Raw genomic sequence first — 27,710 nt, 5'->3', positions numbered from 1 at the left:
GGGCTAGTCCATCTCCACATCTTCAGTAGCGCTGGGCGGAACGACGCCATCATCCATCCACTTGCGGAAGTTCTTGTTTTGTTCCTGAACCTCCTCTGGGCTGAGATCCTTCGTCCATGCTGGGTTGTGCACCCACTTCTCGAGAAGCTTGTTCTCTCGGTGTGTGCTCAGAGCCCGGGTGAACTTCTCACGCTGTTGGCGTTGCTCAGCCGACTTGGGAGCCTGGTCGTAAACGACGTATTCCGAAGTTCCAGGAGCCCAGACCATCTTTGAACTCTTAAGGCAAATGCTGATCGTCAGGTTCTCCTTATAGGACACAGGCTTGGGAATAGCATCGTCGTCATTATCGGTATCGGCAGATGGAAGGTTGCGGGAGAGCACCACCTTCTGGAGCTTCGATCTAGGAACTCCCTCGGTGGGCTCGACCCGAATGAAGGACGAGATATAGTATTGCCAGCGCTCGCGCAACTGCATCTCATCCATATAGAATGTTGTCTCCTCCCGTTGAAGCCATCGTACGGTAGCCTCAGACTTGGCAGGTAGCTAAAATTCGTGTTACTGATATGCACATGAAAAACAAGATGTTTTGACTTACCCAGCATATCACAAAGATATCTCCGTCCTTGACACACTTCTCTGCGAACTTGCGAGCACTGATCTCGGTCTGGAAACTTGTCTCTTCTCGTTCACGACTGGCCTGGTACTGAGCAATCAGATCGGGAGTCTTCTCCTTGGCGTCTGTGCTACTGCAGGTGAGAGCGAGACGGCAAAGAGTTTTCAATAGATCCTGGATCGTATACACCTTCCATCCAGTCTTGAGGTAGTAATGTCGCATGACATCCTGATAACGACTCTCGTCCACATCGCCTGAGATGTATTCCTCGATTAGCTCAAGGGTCTTGGGCCAGTAGCTATCAGAGTCATCGTTGGTGTCGAAGAACTTCATGTGGTTCTCTGTGAAACCAATGTCCCGGGCAGGTTTCTGTTTGTTGAGACGTTCAACCTCCTTGGCGACCACATCCTTAGCCTCCTTGAGATCTTGAAGACGTCTATACAGAGTCTGGAAAATGCTGAAGAAAACAAACAAAGTTTGGTTGCAGAAGAAGTTGTACCATGGACGAGTGAAGAAGCCATCGGCCTTCAGCTCACCATCCGAACTCAGAATAGCGTCGCTCTCGCCAACAACGACGGGTTTGGGAACGTTGGGCATCCAGCGATCGTTAGAAACCTCTGTGTTGGCGGCGTCCTCTGAGGCGTCAGGCATTTCCTCTTCGTTCGCGGAGGTGACATCAGGGGTAGTCTCCTTACTTCCGGGAGTGCTATCCTCCTTGTTGCCGCGGGGTTGTTTGCTGCCGTTGCGACCAGGGTCGAGAACTCCTCGGAGGAGATCACCCTTGCGACCGTTACGTCGAGTACGACCGTTTGTAAGCTCCGCAGGTGTATGATCCTCGACTTCTTCTTCGCCAGAGTCTGGCTGCATCTTGGGGAGCTTGTCCTGTATGCTATCCTCAGGGATGTCAAAGAACATAGGGATAAAAGACTCGAAGAATTCGAGAATGCGCTCCTTCTCCTGGCTGCTGTGCTGACCATTGTGCAAGCTGTACAGCATCATTAGGCGTAGCAGATCAATGATGGTATCCTTGTCGCTAAAGTCCCAGCTGAACTGATGGCGAGGGATTCCGCCCTTCAATGATCGTTCACGGCGCTGCTCCTCGTGCTTTGTCTTGATGACGTCGACAAGATGCTTTGCGGTGAGATGTCGCTTGTCGTTTTGCTTAACCAGGATACCCATGTGATCCAAACTCTTGAGGTGCATGTTCTCGGTCTGAGCATGCCAAACCTTCTCCCACTCACGTTGAGAGAATCGCCATTCCTCGTCCTTCTGCTTCATACGGGCCAACAGAACAGGCACAACGTCGAAAGGATGAGTGAACATATCGTTGACGACGTCAATACCTCGATCACCATAGATTTTCTTGCATATACGCTTGAAAATGGATGTGCTTTGACCTGCGAGAGCAACGGGCATTTGGAAGGTCTCCCTTTCGGGGGCAGACATTGCGAGCATCTGTTGTGCGATAGGCTCCAAGAGTTGGATACACTTGAGGTTAGCTTCAATATTGAAATCGTAGTCGTGGCGCTCCTCCTCAATACGGTGAAGGCCTTCTTCGAACTGATTCTTTCTATGAGCAACAAAACCGCTGTCTTCGGACGCCCAGGTAGGGTGAGAAGCCCACTCGTCGTTCAACACAGAGTTGCACAGCTCGTCACGACCACTGCAGGGCTTAAGGCGTTCCCGCTTAGGAAGTAATCGATAACTAGGCCCATACCCTCGGCAGTTACTGAGAGACACCTTGTCTGTCGGAGGCGCGGGACGGTTGTCAATAATAACGTCTTGAGTGTCGACACCTACAAAGGTCTTCCAGAAGGTCATCAGGTCAGGGTTGGCACCGATGAAAAGTGCACCCTTATGGAATAACGTGTTACGGTCGATGATGTTCTGGCTGAAGAGATTGCAGAGTTTCAGAAACTCGTTCATTGACGACCTGTTGCTGAGGTACTTCTTGACCCGCTCAAAGAAGGCGATTTCCTCTTGGTTCGTTGTTGAAGAGGACCTGGCAGGGTAAGGCTCCGGCATGACAGGCGTCAATGTCGGTTCGACTGCTGAGGTGTCACCAAGTGGTCTTGCATGGTTGAATTTAGGTCTCTTGTTACCGTTCACAGCAGGAGGCGCAAGGCGCGCTGCTGCAGTCGCCTCCGCGAGGACAGTTGCAGGCTGGGCAGCCTGTTTGTCAGCTCGTGGGCGCTTTTTATTATCCTTGGTGGCACTAGCAGGTGGTGCAAAGCTACCAAGCGGAGGCATCTTCTGTCCATCTCTCATGGCAGGCTGAGGTGTCTGGTTGGGACCGGACGGAGGTCCGTCTTCCATTCGGTTAGGGGTTTGCTTAGCCTGGCCAGCAGATTCTGGTAGGAATTGCTTGAAGTCTTCGAGAAGGTCGGGAGCTGAATTAAATAAAGTAGTTACCTGCGCGTATACGTCCTGGATGGGCTTTTGTTCGCGCTGGTATGTTTGGAGTATCTCAAGAAATTGTTTATAAATCTCAGGCTTGTCCTGGAAGCGGTTCTTTGCCATGATTAGTACATCCGACGCTTAGACAGAAACTATTCCGAGCAGTGGGTTTTACCTTGATCTTATTCACGTAGCTAATGGCGTGGTTGAATTCAACTGGTCCTCGGCGTTCCATGTTTGCCTGGTTCGCCGCATTGCCGTTGACTGCAGCTTGTCCTGGGGTGGGTGTTAATGCTTGACGAGCATTGGGACCATCAGCAGGAGCCGCGCTACCTTGAGGCAGAGCCCGTCGCTGACCGGACTGATTGCTTTCGTTGAACGCAGCATTGTGGGCCGCAGCTTGTACAAAGAGACTCGCACCATTCTGCACTGGAGTACTGAACTGGGCCTCTGGGCTCTCGATACTATGCTGAGGTCTCTGCTGCTGCTGCTGCCATTGTCCACCCCGCTCCGGGAACAAAGGCTGGTTAGCTGCAGGACCGTGGCCATCCTGGTTTCCGCGTCCAGTGATAGACTGGACCGTGGTTCCCATAGGTGTAGTAACTCGGATTGTATTGGGATCGTTGCCCGCGCCGCACTCGATACGATAGCCAGGAGGCAAAAAAGTATTAAACCCTTGGATAAGATTCGGGTGCCCGGCGAAGAGCTCCGACACTCGGTTTATGACGCCCGGAGTATCAATACTGTGCCCCTGTTAGCTGACTTCCAATCACTAGATCCAAAGGGAGGCATACGCCTGGCTCTTGAAGTCTTTCATAATATCAAGGAATCGGTTGTAAACATCTGGTTGATCGTGGAACTGGACTTTAACCTGGTCGAGATAGGTGAGAGCATCCTAGCGAAAGAGAAGTAATTAGCGACCAGTAGATAGTAAGCGGTGTTAACGAAGATAATTGCTACATTGACGAATGGAAATGAAGCAGAGAGCCCAGCTTCTTGACCATGAAGGAGCACCATGCCCTCCCCCTCGTAGTTGAAAATGCCAACGAGGTTTCCTGGTTTTGCCGGAAGGCTCGCCAGGAGAGCATGAGCCTCCATGTTCGGCAAACGAATCCTATCGCAATAAGGAAGCGGGTGCGCCACAAACCGAATGCCCAAGGTGATGTGTAATACACAAGATCTGGCGGGGCATTTGGAAAGGTCCGAATGGGGGATGATTGAAGCTCAGCTGCATGGGGCCAAGAGGGTGGAGGATGGAAAGGTTGCGCATCCTTTGGCAGTGGCCCGCGCTGTCGTATCACCAGGTCGTAAAAGCAAACCTGGCGGGTGGCTGCCGGGTGCGCAAACGGCTGCCAGTGCCGCTGCCCCTCCAGTGACGACAACCCGTTTTCTCCAACAACCAATTACGAACAAATTTTACTTACATTAAGAATAGGCTGCTGGCCTTGGGTAATACCTCCAGGAAGTTGATGAGCTGCTGATGTAGCTCCTGGGTTGAATGGCGCGCCCTGCTGAGCCCCTCGTTGGCCCTCCTGAGGCTGTTGCTGTAGAGGACCGCCAAAGACAGCTGCCACGCTATTGGCAGCAGCCTGTGTCGAGGGCGGTCCAGTCGCATGCGGCATCGGAGCAAACATTTGAGGTTGAGTGTTGCCGTTATTCGGTCCACCGTGTTGGACCGGTCGATTGTGTTCGTTTTGTAGGGGTCCTCCAAAGGCGGCTAGAGGACCACCTGATGAAGTACTGAGGGGCATCTGAGGGTTCCCGTTATGGTTTGCGAGCAGTCCCCCAGGGCTGTGGATTGCACCGGAAATCCGCGACGCGACAGGCTGGTGGATGGGAATGGAACCAGCGCTGCTATGGTGAGGTGTTGATTGGTATCGTTCGTTGGACTCTCGGTCCCGGTCGCGCTCACGATCGCGCTCACGTTCTCGTTCTCGCTCTTGGTCCCGACGGGCCATCTCCTCGCGTTGTTGTAAAGCTCGGTGTCTGTCGTCCATTTCGCGGTCTCGATCGTATCCTGCAGGGCCAAGATTCTGGCTGTTCATGCTGTTCTAAACAACTGAAGCGTTAGCAGAACATTCTAATTGATGATGTGCACCGTATTGTTTCAAATTCAAAATCCCAAGGGCTTTGGTAAAGAGTATCACGGCAAGACAAATAGATCGTGGGTGTTGTGCGCGTGGGCGACAAGCGACGCCCAGAGATCAGGAGAACAGAAGGATGATTCGCGACATCCTCAATGCAAAGACTTACACCAGGTAGAATAAGGCTATCGCCGGTAGAACTCTACATGGAGACGAGTTCGCGCAAGAACAGTAATGAGAATGATAAAGACACGAAGGCTGAAATAGTTGTTGACGAGGGGTGCTTCGTCGTGTGTAAAACCTAGCTGCGTACAAATGTTGCGAGCTTCCTGCGGCTAGGGTGACGCCGATTGTATTGACACGATCACGTGGTGATAGCAAAGTGGGGCGTCGCGGCGGAATTGATTCGCTGTGTCTCCTTATCTTATCTTTTTCCACTCAGCCTTGTTGTTCGATGATGAAACTTGTGTAAACATGACTACGGTCTGTACCGGCACAATTTCTCGTCAAAGTCGCTTCTTTTCTCATACGTGCATCCTATTCGCATATAGGTTCGGTTACACGGGCACCTGCATCTTTTTTTTTCTCCCCATTCCCTGCCATGACAAGACTGAACTGCCAAGTGGGGCAAGGCTCTGTCTTGTAAATCAAAATTGGTTCATAGGGGCAATCAATTCTCCGATGCCGGAAATGGCAAGACGGGCCATATGATGAAAGAGAGCACCCATTGGTATCAAATCTATGAAAACTCCTGAGGCATGCCAAAGAAACTCGATATGTTATAAGCGCCACCCAATAGTCTCAGCATGTTTGGTACGCCCGTCATGTATGCCTATGCCCGATTTAATTTGCAACCCATCCCGAAATTCCGTGTGCAAAAGATAGGTCATAAATATGAGCCCAAGGTCTCGTGAAGAACCGTCCCTTTCATAAGCCCGGTGCTACCAGCAATGCTCGCCATCCCATGAAAATCGCAAAAAGAAGGTTCCAAAGAAACAGAGTTGATTCGATGTAACGAGTAATGTCGAAACTCAGCGTGACAAGTATAAATGCTTGTCGGTAACTTCCCATTCTGTAATAGCGAGGCTTTGGGAAGTTGTTGGAGCCGTTGTTGTTTTAGTTACTGTGCTGTGGCGGATCAGGTCCATGAAATAGGTCCCTTTAGAAATAAGTATACCCACAGCTTCACCTGAATGGACGTTAGGTACAGATTTCTCAGCGCATCTGGGTGACTTACCAATACTGAAGAGCCATAGGTTTCGCACGGCTGAAGGCTCAAGCCTGTATGACCCCATCACAAGTGATAGAAACGGGCAAACGACATAGGGCCACAGCCAGGAAACGAGACCATTGAACATATATCCCTGAAGCCCGGCAGCTGAAGCGGCGGTCTCTTCAAGAACGTCAAGTACCTGGTTGGACTTCTGCAAAGCCTCATCCAATCGAGTCTCGTGGTTGCCATATTTGAGGGCCAGGTTGTCGGCCAGTTCTTCCAGTTTGGTCATGCCCTATGACTGATCAGCTCAACACTCGAACATATAGGAGACAAGAACTTACTTCTTCAATCTTGGCCTGTTTCTCCAAGACATCCGCACTCTTGACTGCCGCCAGTTCCTGGTCAAGCCGTTAGTCTCATCCCAAGGCTGGCGCATGAAACCTACTATTTGGCTATGTGAGGATGTGACCGCTGCGGCGAGTGCTGTCATCAGAAGTCCAACCTCATCGTTCAGCTTTTGGGTACTTGTTCGAAGAGCAACCTCCTGGGACGAAGCAATATTGTCTGACCTCTCTTGGACTGCATGTACGAGAATCTCCAAAAGATCATGAAGTGTTTGCGCCTCTTCCAGGCCACTTCTCACAATATCGCGAGAGTCCTGTATCCGTCAGTCCACTGCTCCATATGGTTCAAGACCTGCATACCTGAACCGCATGGCGCAGATCATTTCGCAGGATCGCGCCAGCTTTTTCCATATCCATTTGGAAATGCTTAGCTCGAAGGCCCATACTCTCAACAGATTGGCTAGTGGCGTCGAAAGCTCGGTTGAGAGATCGGAAACGCTCTTCCATATCTGCCTCGATGTTGTCGGTAAGCTTCTCCAGGATCTTGGTGATTTTTTGATAAACGAAGATGTCCTCGTCTGGCAAAGTTGTTAGCGTGACTCATTTGACAGTCCTCAAACTTCACTGACCTTTCCGGTTGTCCACTCTTGCAGCGTCGCAGAACCTCAGCGCTTTGTGTCGGTAGCTTACCCAAGTGTTCCAAGCGGAATCCGACTGCGCAAGACCCTCGAGGCACTCATCAATCTCGTTAGTCGCGACGTGAAGCTCCGCGACGGTTGGGGTAGGAAGCGCAGCCAGGAATGGTTCTCGGAACTTGAAGCACGATTTTGGAATTGTGAAGCTACCGCGTTCCAAGTCGCAAATCGCAAGGCTCGCCGCATAGAAGTCTACAAAGTCCCGCGCCGCTCTTCCACTGTCAGTATGTATCTTCGCCTCGTTCTGACCATCCAAAAGATGGCAGTTGTTCACGAGTTGGCGGGCAGCGATCCGGTGACAAAGAGGCTCCGACTCCAACTGTTGGAGCTCTTCCAGAGCGGTGCTGTAGACGCCTGAAAGTTTGCGATATGATTCAACTGTGACTTGGTTCCCTCCTATGATAATGTTAACCTCAGGTCGCATACGCAAAACATGCCACTATACCGTTAGAAAGCATATGGGGCCTCCATGAGAAACAGTTGGCCGGTCGGGCGAAGAAAGAAAGGAAGGAGAGTCCCAAAAAGAGCATGATGGTCAGCTTGGAGGGCATCTTGATAGACGACATCAAGCATGAGCGACCTGAATAGGGAGTCTTGAAGGGTTACCGCTTTGGATCAAAGTTCGAGATAATAAGAAAAGAAGAAGCCTTTGAGGATAGGTAGGTTACTTGGTGGAAAGATGAAAGCGGAGTGGTGGGGGAGGGAAGGAGGGAGGAAGGTAATGTGGGAAGGTAGGTAGGTAGGTAGGTAGTGTGCGAGGAAGGCGATGTGCGATAGTAAGTGGAAGGCAGCATCAGCCCGCTCCTTCTCTAAAAGAAATGCTCCAACTTCTGAAAGAGGAGCACCCACTTGCATAGGATTTTTCTGCACTCTTTGCGCAAACAGCTCCGAACTAGATGATAGCTTGGGAAATAGCCTAGACAGAGCAGGTCGATTGAACAATTTATCTGCATCACCTTCTATACATCCCATCTTATTGACAAACACACCTACAGAATGGCAAACGAACGATAACTTAACCTTATTTCTATTTCTATGATGCACTTGATATTCTTACTGCCTGGAATTATATCCTTGAAAAGCCATAAGATGAGCTTTGCTTAAACAGAATATTGTGCTGTCGAAGTTGGCTTCCATCATCTGAACTCGGACAACGACCTATGATATTGATGCGAGCCTCCTTTTCATGACCCTCAACCGAGGATACGACACTTGTACTGCCTGGGCATGGGCGAACAGCTAGGCTGTCTTCGTGCAGATTGTCAAAAAAGGAGGGCATCGTTCTGCTGAAGAAAGGGTCAAGAATAATTACATCTTTACTTCTCTATAGCATGGCAGGGTCGCTCTGAGCTATTGTCAAATTTAGCTCCGCTATTGATTGTGGTAGCTACGGATTTGAACAATAGGCAGAGATGCCCGAGAGTGGTTGATTAGAGATGCTTCCGGGGGACTCCTGTGTAACATTGAGTACAATCGCGATTCCAGGCAGTACAACAAGCAACGTTTTATATGTCTTACACTGCGACTCATATTGGAATCGCACTCATAATGCATGTCATATTGTTGAGTTAAGCGGTCGTAAGTGTAATCAGTGCCCCTTTCCAGCTGAAAGACATCAAGATCGAATTACTGGAACATCCAATCAAGGTGCACAATCTGAAACATAACTTTTCTTCATCTCGATCTCAGACACCACGATGCCTTCGATGGTAGGCTCATTGAGAATATCTCAACACCATATCTTCGCCTCGGAGAAGGAAAGACGTTGGAAGTTTAGATATCCATAAATGGTAGGAAGTCATGAGAGCTATTGACCGATTGGCCAACAATGTCCATAAATGATCCGAGAGCTAATTCTACGAATCAATAGTTTCGTCTGTAAGGCAAGGTCGATCGTAAGGTTTTTCCACGGGGCGGCCCCCACCGATCAAAGGGAAGGGAGCCGTTCCGTCCCAGCTGTGACGACATTCAGAGCTGCCCTTGGAGGCCCGGGCGCTTTGTTTTTAGGGGATTGGGGCATTGGTTGAATGGAAGCACGATAGCTTTCGGCAGACGCTAAAATTATATTTAGCCCAATCAATCGAGGAAATAGCAGCCGTGCGCCTGGAAATTGGAACCAACGTCATGGTGCGTGCCAGCCAAGGCAAACGCAGGATAGGCACAGGCTAAGTACAGTAGGCTAGAAGCACAAGCACATCGCGATCGATCTGGTGAAATGCTTCAGTTTCGTGACCCCAAGCCCTTTTTTTCCCCAAAAAAGGCACAACCCCCCTTCGATCGAGACCCAACGATACCCCAAGCCTCAGCCTCGCGCGCGTAGGTATATAATCCTTGGAGCTGCGTCGGGATCTGGACCTGGATATTCTATGCAGGCCAGCACCAGCAGCTGCGTGCGCTCACATGCGCCCATGGCCAGGGCGCGCTGCAGTCATTGTTTTGTCATTGGTGCTCTCGTTTGACGATCGCTGATCTGATTTGCCCGCTCTTTGTTGACACCCCTGGCTCGGCTACTACCACCACCGTTGGTGGTTGTTTTTTAAACGGCTCGGCATCTATCTTGAACCCAACGGCTTCATCTTCTCGTCGAACTCGATTTCGCCCTCTCGTTTTCACCAAGCCGGCCGTGTGTGCGCGCTGTTATTAGACAGCCCCCGAGTGCCGTGCCGAAGACTCTTGCGACCGAGACGTTCGCAAGGATATCAGACGTATGGATTCGAATCAGGAAATACTCTTCGGAAATTTTGAATACTCTAGCAAGGTATCGGTCATCTGCGTATTATAGAAGAGTCTTTTGTGCTTTTCTAGTGTAGTTACTAGAGACTCACCAAGCCGCAGGTTATTATATCAAACACCTTGGATAGAAGAAGAACTCTGCCCCAGCCAACAGTGCTCTACTATACTGCGCAGTGGGCCTAGATCATACGGATACAGCAGCATGTGTATGCAGGTGGATCGTCAATTTGCTTGCGGGCATATCGGTTTTCTTAACATTCGTTGGTGTCAGAGAGTTTTCAACGGGTGCAGGGGTCCTTCGCATAAGCACGATATTGTCTACGACCAGGAGAAATGCCCAGACTGTTTGAGGAAGGACAGTCTTCCCAAACCATGGGTCCCGAAATAACGAAACAGCATTCGGTCGAGGAAACGGACTGGAAACAGTTCGCAGAACGCACCCTCTGGGGTAATGATAATGAAAGCATAGCATAGATGATGGCCGGACTAGAGAACGCATCGGTGTTTGTCGCGAGGCTTGGAGAACGTCGAACTTGGCGACCTGTTGGAGAAAGAATAACATTATCAGAAAATTGATTACTAGAGCATTGCTTTCTATATCTTTCGGTTGTTCTCCTAGCATTGAAATTTAGCATATCTTTAGGGTTTTGCATGCATAAGTATAACTGCGGTTCTAAAACACCATGCGGATACTTTGAGAACCATATCTGGCAACTTATAGGTGAAGTCTGGTAGCCATATATTTATCGTCAAGGTATCTGCAATTAACATGTGTGGATCAGCCATTGGAAACGGTGACAGTGAACGACCTGGACACACAGCATGTTCTGTTCAGATAGTTGCAGTTACTAATACAGACCCGGCCTGTAAAAAGAGGCCAAAGGTACAAAATCCCTATGGCTTGATCATTTTATCACAATTGGACGTATGGGAGAAGTCGAAAAAGACATCTTTTGAGGTCGTCGTGACAGTTGAGCTAGGAGCATGGACCGTTGGCCGCTGAATACCCTAAACCTAAATCCGACCGGGTGCGGATATTAAACTTGATATTAAGCTGCGGCTGAAGAACAAGCGATCATGCATGGAAGTCGGCTAACATTCACACAAATACAGATGAGCATGATTAGAACATGCCTAACCTGGTTTGCACATCTCAAGAACAATTATGTATGAATCTGTTGTCGAGTGACAATCATGATCTCCAAAGCCCCTCACCAAGAGAGAGCGAGGAGAAGCATAAGCACACTGACTTGAAAAGGTTCCATGATATGAGACAGAACAAGGATCATGAGAGAACCCCCACACCACCAGTAAGCTTACAGGGCTTTTTGAGTGGCCTCAACGAGGGCTAGAGCTTGCCAGCTGAGCCTAGAAGCTATCGCTAGTCACTAGCACGAGGCTGAGAGTCGCGTGGGTTGGAAACCGTTGCCAAGACCCCCAGCTGGCAATAAGCCGCTACTGTTACTGTATCCGTAGTGACAGCTGAAACGAAAATCATCCAATGCTTAATAGAGGAACAGTACATGTTCACGCCACGTGATGCTACATTCGAGGTTGATAAGTCTCAGGGTTGACTGGGAATGAACGGAGTGATATAGACCCAAAACAAGCTGCTAAGGAACTAGAAACAAACCTTGATTGTATTTCACATTCTCGAATGACAACCATCAATAATATCCGACAGCCAATGACAGCGGCCCGGGTCGGCGCGAGTCAGCCAATGGCCACGGGTCTTGGCCCATCGTACAATTCCCCTCCTCAGCCTTGCTCATCATACGATGTCGCCCAATTTTTGCTACGCCAGCGGTCCAGGACTCCCGGGGTCTTCAAGGGCCCCTGGAACTGGAACCGCACAAGACGGTCCTGTCGAGGTAAAAGTCACGCCATTGCGGCCGAAGAACATCACGACGTCGACCCGGCAGTGGGAGAGAAATCTGCTCTGCTCTACTCTTGTTGTGCATGCATCCCTCCCCTGGCTCTTAGTTCCGCGGACTCTCTCTCTCGCTCGCTTGCAGGCAGGAGAAAAAAAGGGATAGTGAACAAAAAAATTAGTTGAGAGGAGAGGAGGATTACTTTGTTGGTAAACATCATATCACCAGTCATTTGTATGGGCTTGTGAAAGACCCCCATTCTTATCCCCAACGTTGGTTGCAACTTGTCCCAAAGAAACGGCTCAATCGATCAATCAGACATCAGACCCTCCCAAGAAACAAGATCTCTTGACTGCGGCGAATACGACGATTCACAAGACCAAAAATACGGGTTTCTCTAGGTAGTTATTCAGTCGGTCTCAGGATTGACTCCCTCCCATTTCTCGTCTCGTCTCGTTCTCATTCTCGGTCCGGGCCTGGGCTCTTTCCAGCCAACGAACGAATTGGGAGCCGCATATGTCCGTTCATCCATCGACTGATGCTCTTACCTTTTGGGCTCCGTCAAACCCTTCACTCTTTCATCCTTCATTTGGCAACCAACCGATGACCGTTATTTGTTTTTGCGCTCGATCTCGCTATATGACAACTGAGCGGTAAAGTCCATCAATCAATACACTGTGGCTACCTTACAGAAGCCAATACCAGCATCCTTATACAGTATATACTTCCGCCACGCCAGAGTCAAAGCTCTACCGCATTAATCTACAGCAAATCCGCCAAAAATCATCCTTTCTTGGCCCGTTCGCCTTGTCGCCTTCGCTGTCGACCCATCTTACAGGAGCTATCTTGTACTGTACTCATCTTTTGCCGATCTTCTACTTCTCACCCCATTTTGTGTCCTCCCTTTAAGCTCTCTGGATCTGGCCTCAATCTCGACGACACTCCACCTCAACTAAGTTTGTCTCACTTTTTGAATCACAAACTCACGACCGATACATCTTCGACTTATTCTTCAAGTTTCTGCGTTTCTTTATCGCTTGTACAGGATTATTCGTCGTTCCCGTCTTACCCTCCACCAGTTGTCGGACCCACTGTCATATGCTTTGACAGCCAGCCCCTCAACATATCTCAGCATCATCGCGACAACATTGCGCTTGTTACATATACAATTCGATTAAACAGAGTTCCTTTCTTAACCGTTACGATCGGTATATCGTTTCGCATCAACTTCATTATCGCCAATTGAGTTGGCTTAAGCCTTGCACGGGTTGCTGACACAAGACCCCTCGTCCCGGACGACAACCAACACGACCTTAAGGTCGGGATGCCGTGTTAGCAATGGACCCTAATCTTCTTAACTTCTTCGCGGTCCCCAACAACCAGACTCTCAATAATGTTGATCAGAACAACCAATCATCTCAGCAACAGCAACAGCATGAGCCTTCACCATGGAGGCCAGCGGATTTAGAGAGTGGCATGGGCGCATCCCGCAACCAAGGGGGACCATCTTTCGATTATCAGTCGACAGCAACGTCTGATATCTCCTTCAACCAGGCCCCTATGCCGTCGCCTTACACCGGCTCACACAGTACGATACTACCTAATAGAGGACACCCCAGAAATCACCCACAACAACGGAAGCGAGAAGGACATGCGCATGACAGGAAGCGCACCAAGGTCGATACCGATTCTGCACTGGAGTCCCTGGACTACTGGATCCGATTTGATGATGATGAAGCCGACAGGACAGGAAGTTACGAAATTGACTTTTCAAAGCGTTATGACCCCATGAACACCAATGCCAACACTCACTACCGGTATGTCTAAGCTATGTATTGATGAATCAGAAGGCTGATCAGCAACAAAGCCCGGGATATGGATCGAGCTCAACAACACCGGGTCTTGGTACGGGTGTTTATGCGACCGCTCCCCCTTTCCAGGGTGCCGAGTACTTTGACGACAATGCTCTAGACAATGCCCTATCCGATGATGAAGAAGGAATCGACTCGATGAGCTTGGAAGAGCATCTATCGAATATTGAGACCATGCCACCGCCAGAGGTGCCTCCTCGCGAGGGTCTTTACTCGACACCGCTCAGTTGGGAAAAGCCAGAACCTGGTCTTCGAATGGAGCCCGATTTTGGAATGGGAAGTACTCAAGGAGGCATGAGTTCAGGGTTCGGTCAGACCATGTCGGGAATGTCTGGTATGGGCAATAACCAGGTTCTTAGCAACGACGAGCAACGGAGACTTCTTGCTATCGCAATGAACACTGGTCGGACGTCATCCAGCTTTATGCCTGCCACCGGCTTTGGTCTGGGATTCGGAGCTGGTCTTGGTACAGGAATGTCCGACTTTAACAGCAACATCGATTCTCTGTTTGGGACACCAACCGGCGACCGCAGCCAGAAGCAGACACCTACGCCTGCCAACAGCTCGAAGGCGCCATCTCGGAACCAGGATATCAAGACAGAGGCTTCGAGCGAGACTGGTCTCAGCTCTTCTAGACCAGGACTATCCCGCACAACAACTGCTACGTCTGATATCAAAGGCAAGGAGAAGCTCAAGCCTGGGGACAGGACGGCGCATAACGATATTGAGCGAAAGTATCGAACGAATCTGAAGGACAAGATTGCGGAACTGCGTGAGGCCGTACCAGCTCTTCACTCAATACCAGAAGATGGAGGAAACGAGGAAGCTGAAGGAAGCTCAGGACGAGCGCCCAAAGTGAGCAAGGTTAGTAGTTGCTTTCCTCCTGCAACGTAGATATAATGGCTAACACATCCCAGGGCACTGTTTTAACAAAGGCAACAGAGTACATTCAATATTTGGAAAGACGTAATAGGGCTATCATGAAGGAGCATCAAGAGTTGGCTCGGCGGCTACAGGCATTTGAACAGCTTCTCAGTGCATCAGCTCGACAGCCGTTCCTGATGCCGAACCACAGCCGGACGCTCTTTGATCCAAGGGGTTTCTGTTAGAATAGACGTGATGATTATGTTCCAAGCGTATTTGGGATAGTGTATAAATATACCCAGCGATGAATTGTGGTGTATATACTACGACCTAGTTTCTGTATTGATATAGTGTGATGCTTTTACCCCATCATGAACGTGTCAGAAGAGTTGGCTGCCGAGCATAAGAGACGAGATAATCTAGTCACCTTATAGCACTTTAGACCAACTTGGACTATTTTGTTTTGATGTTCTAAGCCTTAAAGAACAATTCTTTTGTTACCCACCCGTCAATCTTTCTGTAAGCGCGTCGTGCCTTGTTTGTTGTAATCATTATCCGGATACGGTTTGGTGATATTCTTACAATACCCGCCAAAGGCTGGGGTCTCCATGACAGTTTGCGGAGCCTTTCTTTGTTTTCGTGAACGATTGATTACCCTAAATAATAGGTGTTTTCATAACAAAGCTGTCAGATTTGAATGGAGATCAACAGTAATTAATCATATGTATGTATGAGTTCTTACGTGCATTTAATTTCACCTGCAGCGGTTGTGGCTTAACCTATTCGAGATCCCGGTCGTGAACTATCACGCGCCGTTTTTCCTTTGTTTTCAACTTGAGCTGCAATAACAGAATTGTAGACCTAGCAACAAAATTTCAGGTGGGTCATGATCATGAAGCGTGACACAACTACCGTTACAGTTGTATCGTGAATTCAGCTCAGCTCAGCTTTTGTACTATACATTTTATACAGGCTCATGTCTATGTATGGGTATGTTTATATGTCAATGTAGTACAGGTCATGATCGTAGCGCTTCAATATCATCAACCTCTTTCACCGCTTCCGTAGACAGGATGTAAGGTGAATCGTCGTCTACGCATACGCTGTCTTCGATTCGCACGCCCATGCCCCGAAAGGCGGCCGGCCATCGGTCATCATGGGGGACGTAAACACCCGGCTCGATGGTGACGCAGTGGCCTCGGCGAAGGGTCTCGCGACGGCTGTAGCCAGGGCAGTCATGCACGTCAAGACCGATATAGTGGCCTACATGGTGGGGGAAGAGCTGGTCGATGTTGGCCATTGTAACATCGAATCCAATAGCGCGAAGTTGATCAACAAGACCCCGCGCCGTAACGTTGTGAATGTCCTCGAGTGAGAGCTTAGAACTTTCCCTGCAGAGCGAGACACTGGATCGCTGGACGTTGAGGACGGCTTGGTATAGGTCGCGCTGGGCAGGGGTGAAGCGGCCGGAAGCTGGCCATGTGCGGGATATGTCTGTGATGTAGGTCCCGTACTCGCCGCCCGCATCGATGAGGATGAATTCGTCCTCTTTGAATGTGCTGTTGTTCACCGTATAGTGAATGCAGTTTGCTCTTTCACCGCCAGCTATCACGGGGATGTAAGCCGGGCCCTCGCAGCCATTGACCGCAAAGTTGTAGTCAAGGAACCAGTGTAAATCCTTCTCTCGCTTCCAGGGTTGGCGCATTGCGTCTGTGATGACCCGTCCTGAGATCTGACCGGCAATTCGCATGTTAGCGACCTCTGCTTCACTCTTGACCACACGAAGCTTATTCATGACGGAGTAGAGAGGTGTTCGGGTTGGTCGAGTATCTTTTCCAGAGATTAGTCGCCAGAGCCAAGATGCTGTGGCAGCAATACCACCCTTAGAAGGTGGTGAGTCTGCGTAGATGAGTTTGGCCTTGTCGAGGATCTTGGGTAGCAAGAGTTCCGCCTCGTAAATAGAATGCGCCTCATCAGCATTGAAGATATCTCTTGCTGCCTCGACTCCATTGCGATATCCGTTCCATTGTTCTTCCCTCGCATTCTTGGGCTTGGCAAACATGTGGAATACATAATCGCCATAGTTAGGACCAGTCTTTTCGATCACAGCAATAGCATCTCCTTCCATCCATCCTGTAAGATATAGGAAGTTGGACTCTTGTCGGTAGGCATGGAAGACAGCACCGGACTTGTACTGTAAAGATGCGGCATGTAGAACAGCAACACTTCCATCTGTCATGGAGTGTGCAAGGGCGGCTCGACGGTCATGGTACTCTTGTGCTGTAATGCCCGGTGTAAGCTCGCCGGCTTTTAGGATATGAGGATGTGTTTCGTGGACGGGTTGTCCGAATCGGAGATCGGAGGCGGAGACGGCATACGTTCGGCGGGTAACCGGTATACTTGAAGGCAACGCTCGGTAAGGTTTGGTCGGTGTAAGTCCTATCGTTGATATGTTTCTTGTAGAGACAGCTCGGAGGGGTAGACGAGGACCAAAGCTCCGTAATGGAGCTCGAGGAAGTTTCATCATGACGGGATGAAGGTTCTAGTTAATCGAGCTTAAGCGCAAATCTTTCCGGCGATAACTGGAGCCTCTCAGATCAATTGAGCCTCTAGAACAATTGCAATTGTGCAGTCAATGGCTCGATGACCTAGATGATGACGCCAGACTCAAAATTATGACCAGGATGGCCGAGGCTAAACGCGAGACAGCGGCAGGCTTGAGGCTCAAAGGAAGATTGGATAGGTGGATGTTTCAATGCACGCACGCGGGCAGAGTGACGCACAAGGGTTAACGTCTACTTAGATGGATGATTGCATAAAGTTGGTCTGTGTAGTCTAAGCCTTTTGATTCACTGCTAATGCATTCCGTCCTCAAATTGTTAGCTGTAATGGGCACACAACAAAGCCTCTTCCATGTCTTAGGTCTTGTTATTGTTTCCTGTCTAAACTTGTCTCGCGCCAAAAACCCGTCTTCGGGAAAAGGCTGAAATTATCTGTCTGGTCTCGTCTCTGGATCCCAATTTCCCGATTCACGACGTAACGTTAGTATCCTCTGGTTGCTGTAGTGGCCGTAGGCGACTGGCCCGTGCTTGGTGGTGTTTTTTACAGTGGGCAGCCCAGTGAGCGTGCCGAGCCATAGAAGGCGCTCACTGAAGACAGGCCCCCCGGCAGACCCTCACAGAAGGGCCTGGAGAGGTATAGCGCTGTTGTGCCAAGCGCGACTGCAACAACATTTGCTTTGCTAAGTCATCAATCAAAGTCATTTGGACCCGTCCCTCACTTTGGCTCGTTTCCCTCCATCCAAAGCACGCAGACCCAGGCCAGGACCCGACAGCCCATGCCCAGGAGAAGCGACAAAAAAACACAACGACCGGGTTTGTTGTTGTTCATTATTTGATCTGCTTTTTGTCTTTCAATTCTTCCTCTTTCAATATCTGCCTCCAATCTTGTCTGATGTGCTGATATCATCTATTACCCTCCCCCTTCGCCTCCCATTGTCTTTGTCTCTGGACGTGTCAGGCTCCGCGTCGCGTGCAGTCACAAGTCTCATTCTCCCCCAGCCCCTCCCACGACTAAGGTAGAACTACTTACCACCACCCACGATCGACGACCACCAATAACGGTCCAACTTCCGTCACGTCACCTCTGACGTTCACCATCGACTTTTGTCGTCTTGCTTATACGCCCTCTGCTCTGGCTACTCACCCCCAGAGCAGTTCACGGGCTTTATATGGCAACCATATCTCTATCACCAACACCCGGTTCCATATCGGCCATGTCTTCGAGACGGGGCCCGTTAACGAACAATCCTAATGTGGCTAATTCACCACTCCGTGGAGCCTCTGCTCTCGCTGGATATGCTAAGCAGAAGCGTTCTTATGCTACCGTGCAGCGTGAAGAAACCTACGGCCAGCCGCCGCCTCTAAAGAAACAGGTTCTCGATAATGGCGTGCAGCGTGCGGTTCGATCACCAACCAGGTCAACCCGGACCCAGGTTCTTGTCCAACGCGGCTCTACGCGTCCTTCGACCAAGGAACGATCCTCAAGGACTGCCCCGACAAACGTAGCCCGTGATATTGATAATGAGAAGGAAGCATGGAAGAGACATCATCGTGCCAAGTTCCCAAAGATGGTCTTTTACTTTGAGAGTATACCCGATGACGTTCGAGCGAGGCTAACAAAAAGAGTCAACTACCTCGGTGCTGTATGTCATTCTATAACGCTTATACCATGCTGTACTGACATGTCTTTAGCGGCAAGAACCTTTCTTTTCAATCTCAGTCACCCATGTCGTCACTACTCGATCAATTCCACCAGAGAAGCCAGAGGGACATCAAGAGCAGGAACAGGTCCATCATGATGAGCATCACGAATCCGAAGAGCAACCCCAAACCATCAACCCGTCGTTATTGAACCGCAACACCGAAGCACGAAGGAAACTTCTGTCCGAGTTCCGCAACGCTCCCGCGAGGACGCAACAATTGGACGACCCCACGAAGCGAACCAGAGGAACTAAGAACAACGATGTCTTGCACAAGGCTCGTGAGATGGGCAAGAAGATATGGTCTTTGGAAAAGTTCCAGAACATGCTATCCGTTCTGCTCGAAGCCGAGACCAGCGTTAGCTCTTATAACTCGAGATCTGCAAGCACTCGAAGTCATTATGGCAATCCTAGAGAGCCAAGTCTGCTCCAGCTATTGCATAATGAACGCGTGAATGGTCCTTCAGATCGCGACCCGACTGCTGCTCATCGCGAGTTGACTTACTTCAAGGGTCCTCATATCTATGTGTGGGATATGGACGAGAAGAACAAGCCTATTATGGTCCGTGAATATCCCAAGGTTGCGAACAAGTCAGATGGAGAGTGGCCTCAGTTCCGAAGTGTTGGAAACGGTAGATGTCCCTTTGTGGAAGACAATGATGTTCCTGATAGGGATCACAGACGGCAAAGAGAACAACGGGAACAAGAAAAGGCTCGACAGGCCAAGCGAGAGGAAGCCGCACAGGCTCTTAAGCCCCCTCAGGTTCCAATGCCTAAGCCGGTTACAGGAAAGCGAACTATCGCAGAGATGGAAGATGGCCAGAACAGAGTGCGCGGTGCCACACCGACTGATGTCTTCAACCCTGCCAAGGCAGCTCTCTCAAAGCAAGCGGATTTACGACAACAGCAGAATGCTTTTACAAGCCGTGCTGCTACTGGCCGTCTGTTTGCTGGCGAGCCCGTGGCATCCGGTGTTCAGCCTTCAAATATCACTTCTGCCATTCGATCGCAGATGGTCTCATCGACATCTGGTGTCAATGGAGCCAAGGCTGGAACTAGCAAAGAGGTTCACGGCCTTCAAAGGAAGGTGCTACAGAAGGCTGCTCCTGCTTCATTCGATGTGAGCTCGCGTCGCCTGGCTGAGGTGTCAATGGACGTTGCATCTAGTCGATCAACAACTATGGGTCGACACACTTCGCGTCCCGCTGAGGTGCAAGAGGAGGAAGTTCAAAAGGCCGAGAGGAGAACACAGTCCCAACCGCTTAAGAGCAAGAAGGACCTCAAGCCTGGTTATTGCGAGAACTGCCAAGATAAGTTCCGCGATTTCGACGAGGTATGTAACCAATTCTATAAACTTGAAGTTCACGACTGACTTTTACAGCACATTCTATCACGCAAGCACCGCAAGTTTGCTGAGAACGACGACAACTGGACTGAGCTTGATGCTCTCCTATCACAAATCAAGAGGATGCCAAAGTACGCACCTGGATCTGACGAGGAGGAAGGATGGTGATGACTATTCAAATTATAATACGATAAACGGCCTCTCCAACACCTCATCATCATCATCTCAGGCTATATCATGGCCTCCCAACTCATGGGTCATGATAGAGTCAAATTCCGAAAACCAACCTTTTATGAAGTCCATTTTGCGCACCTCCCTTCAGATTCCCCTGTATAAAAACAACAAGAAAAGATACTCCCTGAATTTGGTTAACTTTGCGCTTCCTGGCGGCATTTGCGGGGCAATCCTTCGGTTAGAGATGTCTCTATGTTCTTTACTTTCGCTTTCTTATACCTTATACGCATGAACTGCATGCAACGGCGCAGAGCGGCATGGTTTCTTCTTTTTTGGCGCGTTAAACCCCCCACGGTCCGTACGGCCATTTCATTTGTCTTCTGATTGGACTGCATTATATGGTAACTACAATACCGGGGCGTTCGTCGAGATGGGGTGGTCAGGGTACATGTTTGAGATGGGAAGTGATGAGGGTTGTACAAACAAAGTTCGAGCATGGAAGCGGAAGAATTTTTATCGCGAATGCATGAGAGCAACAGCGACTGCTATATGATTACGACCAGAAAGGTCTGATGTAGATATGTGGTTAGGACATATATGTACCTACGTGTTAGAGAACATGAGTACTTGAACAAGCCTTGAGTCTCCCTATGCTACGACTGAAGATGACTTGGCTGTTACTGGAAGGTCAGTCGACTATGTTCCTAACTACTTCTCCGTCATGGACAAGTGTCTCGGAATAAGTTCATCCATCTTATTGCTGTATGCATGGCGTTTTTAAGCTGCAGTAGTTTGATTGGAGAGTCAACACGAAAATATACGGATACGCACATATCGAATATGCACATCCTTTGTCTCTCATCGTGTTCCGTTCCGACAAGGCTGTCAGTGGCTTTTCTTTCCTTTGAGTTTGGTCTTGCTGCTTGTTGTCCTGATCTCGGAGTCTGAGTCGGGGGTCTTCGATTGTCACATGCTGAACCTGAAATATTGAGCTCGGGTAACAACTTTTACTACACCTTGCAAGGTAGTAGCGAGATTTATTCGGTTCATGAATGAGGCGAGGGGAGTAGAAATGTAAGTGTGTCAAAGTTATTGTTCCTCACTGCCGCCTCTGACTGGCTGTACTCATTGGAGTGAATCACACACCCATTGCTTGCTCTAGCTTGATAGAATCTCAACAGCCTAGCTAACAAAGAATCAGCCAGCCTCAATTAAGTGCTTTCTACTTGAAGCTCATTGACATTTCTTAAGTTTCGGAGCTGGCATTGAAGCTTCACAGTTCTTCACGATGGATCTTAAAGTTTCAGCGCATGCAGAGTCCACACTCGTCACCTGGAAACGCCTCCAGAACTTCAAAAAAGGAAAAGAAGAGATCATACTCGATGGAAACAGTCTTGATATCGCCTCTCTTGTCGCAGTCGCTCGATATGGCATCAAGCCCACGATCAGTCAAGACGAAGAACTCGCTCGCCGCATCGCTCTAAGCGTAGATGCTCTCGCCGAGTACTTATCTCACAAATACGTGGTCTACGGCGTCAACACTGGCTTCGGAGGAAGTGCAGATGTGAGAACTGATGACTGGTTGGAAAACCAGATTGGCGTTCTTCAGCATACCCAGAGCGCTATCATCACTTCCTCCGACAAGGAATTGGGGAGTGAAACCTCTCATGTCATGCCTCGTGAGTGGGTTCGTGGTGCTATAGTTGCTCGTGCGAACCAGAATATGCGCGGACAAAGTTCCGTGCGATTAGAAGTGTTGGAGAGATTGGTGAAGCTTCTCCATCATGATATCACACCTTTGGTTCCTATTCGAGGCACGATCTCGGCATCTGGCGATCTCATGCCTATGTCTTACATTGCAGGAGCAGTTACGGGGAGCCCAGATATCTTTGTGCAGGTTGGCAAGGGCAAGTCAGCTAAAGTAATGCCTTCGCATGAAGCTCTTCAGCAGAGTGGCCTATCGCCAAGCGGTCTTGGACCAAAAGAAGCTCTTGGTCTTATCAATGGGACTGCACCTTCTGCTTCTGTTGCAAGTATTGTCATGCATGAATCGCAGCAACTGGCTCTACTGGCCCAGGTATTGACGGCATTTGCGTCTGAATCTATGGGCGGTAATGTTGAATGGACAGCCCCTTTTATCCACGCCGTACGACCGCACCCAGGTCAGATCGAAGCAGCCACCAATATCAGAAGCTTCCTTCGCGGCTCAAAATTCGTCGTCGGCTTGGAAGATCGAAAAAGAACGGGAGAAGGGCTCTGGCAAGATCGTTACTCAACTCGGACGAGCCCCCAGTGGATCGGACCCTATCTGGAAGATCTGCTCCTTGCTCAGAGACAAATATCCATCGAACTCAACTCTACATCAGATAACCCTCTGGTAGATGCCTCAGAAAAGGATGGAAAGGCGGTCGGTGAAGTGTACTCTGGCGGAAATTTCCAAGCCGTCGCTATCACCTCTGCCATGGACAAAACACGTCTTGCTCTTCAGATGATAGGCCGTATGCTCTTCTCCCAAGTCAGCGAAATGATCAACCCCTCAACCAACAATGGTCTTGAAGCCAACTTGAACGTGAGCGACAAAGAGAACTTTACTATGAAAGGCATCGACGTTAATATGTCTGCTTACATGTCTGAGTTAGCTGCTCTCGCGCATCCGGTTTCGTCGCATGTCATGTCTGCTGAGATGCATAACCAAGGTATCAACTCACTTGCTTTACTCTCAGCTCGTCGAACTACGGAGGCAGCGGATATTGTGACTCATATGTGTGCCTGTCACATCTATGTCTCTTGCCAAGCAGTTGAACTTCGAGCTAGCCATCAGCTGTTCTTGGAGACTCTTCATGATAAAGTGCTTCTCAACAAGACAAAGAATGGGCCTTTCCATACTTTTGGTTTAGACGAAGCAGCTATCGAGAAGTTGGGTGAATCAGTCTTTCCGGTCGTTGAGAAGGTATGGTATGGGAATAATGCTGGTTGCTGGAAAGACCGTGTTCTTCCTACAGTCGACGCTGTAATGGCGCCTGTTACGCAGTCCCTGACTTCTGAAGAGGTCGACTGTCCCATCTCCAGCCTTGCAGTATTCCGCGGCCACTTTCACAAATCTGTCGTCGAAGTTGCTTCGTCTACATTTTATCCCAACATGGCAATCCGACCTGCCGATGTAGCTACCAAGTTGGGTGACGGCACTGTTCCCTTGTACGCCTGGGTTCGTTCAAAGCTGGGAGTTCCGACGCAGTGTGGCATTGACGACGATCCTCTATACAATGCTCAGAAGGGACTACTCACCAAGGACAAGAAGACTATCGGAAGCTGGGTGAGCATGGTATATGAGAGCTTAAAGGACGACATGATGGATGTGGTCATGGAGGGTATTGCGAACAGTCGAGAGGGCCCGAAGACCGAAGATGAGTATAAGAAGCTTTGCCAGGATCTGGAGGCGATGACCTAAAAAGGGAAAGCGTTTTATGAAGTCGAAAGGCTATTTCGAGAGAGAGCTTTTTATAAGAACATAGGAATTAGCAGGTATATGAATGTAGAACAGGTACCTAGGTAGACAAGGCATCTCACCTCTGCAACATCTTTGCATCCTGTGGCCTCTGTGTTCTGGATATTTCCCGAGAAATAACTTGATATAGAGAACAGACAATGCGAGGTATAGGAAGGTAAGGTGAAACCAAAAGGTCCCTATCCAAGAGCTGAAGGAGTCATGATAGAGACAGAGTTTGTTATAAGTGCGCACAGTGCCAAGCATCATACACTGTGCCGTCATAAGCATAGAACCTTAGGCGACAGTGTTTCACAGCATCAAGTCATGAGAGTATTCTTCGCACCTCACCCCCAACAAACAAACTTGACTCAACTCAGAAAAGAAAAAACTTCACTCTTCACATCAAACAGTCAAGATGTCAGACAATCCACCACAAGACCAGGGTCCATCGCCTTCTCCTTCACCGTCACCCGGCATGGCCTCACCAATGTCTCTCGCCGACAACGAAGCAGCAGGCAGCGGCGCCGCATCTCCAAACCTACCACTCACCATGTCCGCTTCAGTTGTTCTCGCAGATCTTCCTCGAGATGCTAGCACTGCACTCGCCGCTGCGGGAAGCTTCAAGACGGACAAGATCGTAGTGCGATTCAAACCTGTGGGGTCTGCGCCGTCTTTGGCGCAGGATGTTTGCAAGATCAGTGCGACGAGACGCTTTGAAGAGGTTGTGAGGTACTTGAGGAAGAAGCTGAGGTGCAAAGAGACGGATAGTGTCTTTTTGTACGTCAATAGTGCGTTTGCGCCTTCTTTGGATGAGGTTGTTGGGAATTTACATCAAGTAAGTGTTGGGCATTTATATATTGTGGCACAGCTACAGATGCTGACATTTTCAGTGCTTCAAAAACTCCCACGGCCAACTGGTTGTCGCCTACTCTCTAACGCCTGCCTTTGGATGATACCAATGAGGTAGATTTCTTCTATCTTGATGACGATAAACAGCAAACCAAAAGCTATTGTCATCTTCTAATTAACACAAACTCCGAGCTATGCAACCTCTATACCTGCCCCGATTCATCATAGGGGAAGCCTCTCTAAACATCAAACAAATCTCTGGGTATCAACAAATAATCTTTACGAATCCTTAACCGCCTTGGTAAAACTCTCGAGCTCCTCCGCTGAAATTGGGTATGTGTGCTCAGGGCCGGGGTACTGACGGGACTTGACGTCGTCTCGGTATGCCTCGATAGCCCTCAAGCTCTCACCCCAGACATTGCCGTACTTCTTGACAAACTTGGGAAGGAATCTTCCGGGAGGGAAGTTTCCAGTCATGTCGACTTGCACAAGGACTTGACCAGATGTACCGTTGCCAGCGCCAATACCAATAGTAGGAACGGACAGCTTCTCGGTGATGAGAGCAGCAACCTCAGCAGGGACAGCCTCAACAACCATGGCAAAGCAGCCAGCTTCTTGGAGGGCAAGAGCATCTTCGAGAATACTCATGGCACCACTACTTGTCTTGCCTTGGACACGGAAGCCACCGAGAGCGTTTTGTCGCTGAGGGGTCAAACCAATATGGCCAAGAACAGGAATACCAGCAGTGGTGATCTTCTTGATGGTGGGAGCCATCTCCTTTCCACCCTCAAGTTTGACGCCCTGGACACGACCTTCCTTGATAAAACGGATGGCAGTCGCAAGAGCCTGGTCAGGGCTGATTTCATAGGTTCCCATGGGTAGGTCACCGACCTGGCGGGGTTAGTTAATGACTTGCATATGTGAGAGCAGGGGTTCCTTACAGTGAAAGCCGACTTGGTGGCTCGGGCGACAGAACGACAATGCAGAAGCATTTCCTCCATGACAACCTCACTTGTATCTTCCATACCAAGCGCAACCATAGCAAGACTGTCACCTACAAGGATGATGTCCATGCCTGCATGATCAGCAACATGACCACTAGGGAAGTCATGAGCTGTCATGACAGTAATGGGATCACCCTTGCGGTGCATAGAACGAAGAGTTCCGACAGTGACCTTCTTGCGCTGTGTAGCAGGAGCGGCACCCATGGGAGAATGTGAGCTGTACCGGGACTGCGCCACACCTCCGAGGATGAGGGGCCGTACGGAGCTGCCGATCGTCCGGATGGCCGGCCGATGGGAGGACACGGACACCCGGGATAGGAGAGAGGCACATGACCTCATGGTAGGATTGATAAGGGATGACATGAGGAAGGTGAAGGAAGTGGGTCGTTGTGTTGCGTGTTGGTGATGAAGAATGAGGTGTCGCGTGCAGCTTTTGAAGTTTAAGTTGGGGAGTGACAGAACCTGAGGTACCTTGCAGGGCAAATTTCAGACCGACAGAAAGTATAGCTCAGAAAGTCTATGGTCAACGTTTTTGAGTGGAGAAAACTTATGAATAAAATATTTTGAATGGATGTTTGTTTCCTTTGACAGTAAAGATGGAGAATTAACTCGAAAAGTCGGGGAAAGCAGAGGTTTTATTCATGTTTGAGCCATGATGAACCCTACGTTGTATATTTGAGTATCTTGGTGTTTTTTCTCAGCACCCCTGGAACTGCAGCTTTGCCCCACGCTTTCGCTTTTTCGGGTGGTTCTAGTCAACAAATGGAAGTCGAAATTTAATTTGGGCTAGACCTTTCAGGGCAATAGGAGGGGGGCCAGACGGTAAAGATCCAGTAAATGTTGAGCCGCCAGTTTTAATTTCTTCAATAACAGCCCTGCATTGAGAGAAAGGAGAAGGCGGTCTGAATCCAGAGATGGGAAATGCATCTAACTATTAGAATATTATCTACAATACTGTGTTTTTAACAGAAAGAATAAGGAATCTATGAGCCGAGGTTCTTTGTCCTGTGCCGAAATGGTGGTGTACATCCACTGTAGTGGGGATGTGCAACGGTTGTGGTTGAGGTCAGTTCAGGTGCTTGACTTGCTTGTGCTTGTACCCGAGGAATTGGAAATGGAGGGGTCTCACGATACACCCATGCCGAATACGCATGCGAGAACCGAGGGTCTCTTACATCAACTTTACATAGCACAAGCCAGTGACTTTATGAATATTGGCTTATTGAAAGCCATCTGCTCATTGATGATCCAAAAGTTTGGATATTCCGCCATCCAAAACGTTTATCCAACAGCCACTGCATCAACGTTAACTTTGCATATGTTGCCCTGACAAATCCAACTTTTTGGGTCTATACAAACTTCAATCAACTGTAGCACAATGGTAACTTCCGTCTACCGTCAACGTAGTGCTTACCTTTCAGATTCACGTCAGACCAAAGAGTCTGTGTTGGTCAAGCTCAAAGCTTAACATGATCCAAAACTTGCATTCATGAGGGGAATGACTCAATTAGAATCCGGCATCTGTTTCAGTCCGGACAATGTTTCATGCCTCCAAAACAAACCACCAATAAGACACCTTGAGGGTCGTCGATCTCCCCTTATTGCGGAACACCGCGGCCTTATCGATAACAGCCACTCAGTGAGCTGATCAACTGTGAATGGACAACTTAGCGGCACCTGCCGTACGCGGGCGGCTTATCACGGTCGTCCACATCATATCCTCGTGACTTCCATTGGACTTGGACTGTCCTGTCTTTAAACCCAACTTCATCTTTCTTCCCTTCTTTCTCAGCCACCGCTTTTAACGTTTCGTCGCAAAACTCAACACAACTATTCACACGATCTTCTGTACTTTCACGAGCTACTCACCAAGTATCGTCTATCGCGCCGGTTCCGGAGCAT

At 49.3% G+C, this 27,710-nt stretch overlaps 7 protein-coding genes across 7 annotated transcripts; 4 read left to right on the top strand and 3 right to left on the bottom strand.

Annotated features, from left to right (window-relative positions):
* Positions 1-3: 3 nt before the first annotated feature.
* On the bottom strand, positions 4-7,900 carry FIESC28_01236 (uncharacterized protein; the record flags this gene model as incomplete). Its single annotated transcript, XM_031155387.1, has 12 exons — positions 4-543; positions 596-3,124; positions 3,186-3,753; positions 3,805-3,905; positions 4,435-5,061; positions 6,276-6,283; positions 6,332-6,602; positions 6,652-6,708; positions 6,756-6,968; positions 7,015-7,232; positions 7,284-7,745; positions 7,795-7,900. 12 exons carry the CDS (start codon positions 7,898-7,900, stop codon positions 4-6), a joined length of 5,700 nt encoding a protein of 1,899 aa, XP_031020554.1.
* Positions 7,901-13,291: 5,391 nt separating this feature from the next.
* FIESC28_01235 (uncharacterized protein) lies at positions 13,292-14,933 on the top strand (the record flags this gene model as incomplete). The annotated part of the gene is made up of 3 exons (XM_031155386.1): positions 13,292-13,770; positions 13,821-14,688; positions 14,742-14,933. 3 exons carry the CDS (start codon positions 13,292-13,294, stop codon positions 14,931-14,933), a joined length of 1,539 nt encoding a protein of 512 aa, XP_031020553.1.
* A 773-nt stretch (positions 14,934-15,706) lies between these two features.
* On the bottom strand, positions 15,707-17,212 carry FIESC28_01234 (uncharacterized protein; the record flags this gene model as incomplete). Its single annotated transcript, XM_031155385.1, has 1 exon — positions 15,707-17,212. One exon carries the CDS (start codon positions 17,210-17,212, stop codon positions 15,707-15,709), a length of 1,506 nt encoding a protein of 501 aa, XP_031020552.1.
* Positions 17,213-18,463: 1,251 nt separating this feature from the next.
* On the top strand, positions 18,464-20,462 carry FIESC28_01233 (uncharacterized protein; the record flags this gene model as incomplete). Its single annotated transcript, XM_031155384.1, has 3 exons — positions 18,464-18,892; positions 18,942-20,282; positions 20,331-20,462. The coding sequence occupies 3 exons, from the start codon at positions 18,464-18,466 to the stop codon at positions 20,460-20,462; spliced, it is 1,902 nt and encodes a 633-aa protein (XP_031020551.1).
* A 1,294-nt stretch (positions 20,463-21,756) lies between these two features.
* FIESC28_01232 (uncharacterized protein) lies at positions 21,757-23,916 on the top strand (the record flags this gene model as incomplete). The annotated part of the gene is made up of 1 exon (XM_031155383.1): positions 21,757-23,916. The coding sequence occupies one exon, from the start codon at positions 21,757-21,759 to the stop codon at positions 23,914-23,916; it is 2,160 nt and encodes a 719-aa protein (XP_031020550.1).
* A 454-nt stretch (positions 23,917-24,370) lies between these two features.
* Positions 24,371-24,908, top strand: FIESC28_01231 (uncharacterized protein; the record flags this gene model as incomplete). Its single annotated transcript, XM_031155382.1, has 2 exons — positions 24,371-24,790; positions 24,846-24,908. 2 exons carry the CDS (start codon positions 24,371-24,373, stop codon positions 24,906-24,908), a joined length of 483 nt encoding a protein of 160 aa, XP_031020549.1.
* A 175-nt stretch (positions 24,909-25,083) lies between these two features.
* On the bottom strand, positions 25,084-26,171 carry FIESC28_01230 (uncharacterized protein; the record flags this gene model as incomplete). Its single annotated transcript, XM_031155381.1, has 2 exons — positions 25,084-25,695; positions 25,746-26,171. 2 exons carry the CDS (start codon positions 26,169-26,171, stop codon positions 25,084-25,086), a joined length of 1,038 nt encoding a protein of 345 aa, XP_031020548.1.
* Between the last annotated feature and the right edge of the window lie 1,539 nt (positions 26,172-27,710).

Source organism: Fusarium coffeatum (genome assembly GCF_003316985.1).
Source record: "Fusarium coffeatum strain FIESC_28 chromosome Unknown BRIP53273_contig_33, whole genome shotgun sequence".
Lineage (NCBI taxonomy): Eukaryota > Fungi > Ascomycota > Sordariomycetes > Hypocreales > Nectriaceae > Fusarium > Fusarium coffeatum.
The sequence above is the reverse complement of the archived record's forward strand: the minus strand, read 5'-3'. Positions and strand labels throughout refer to the sequence as shown.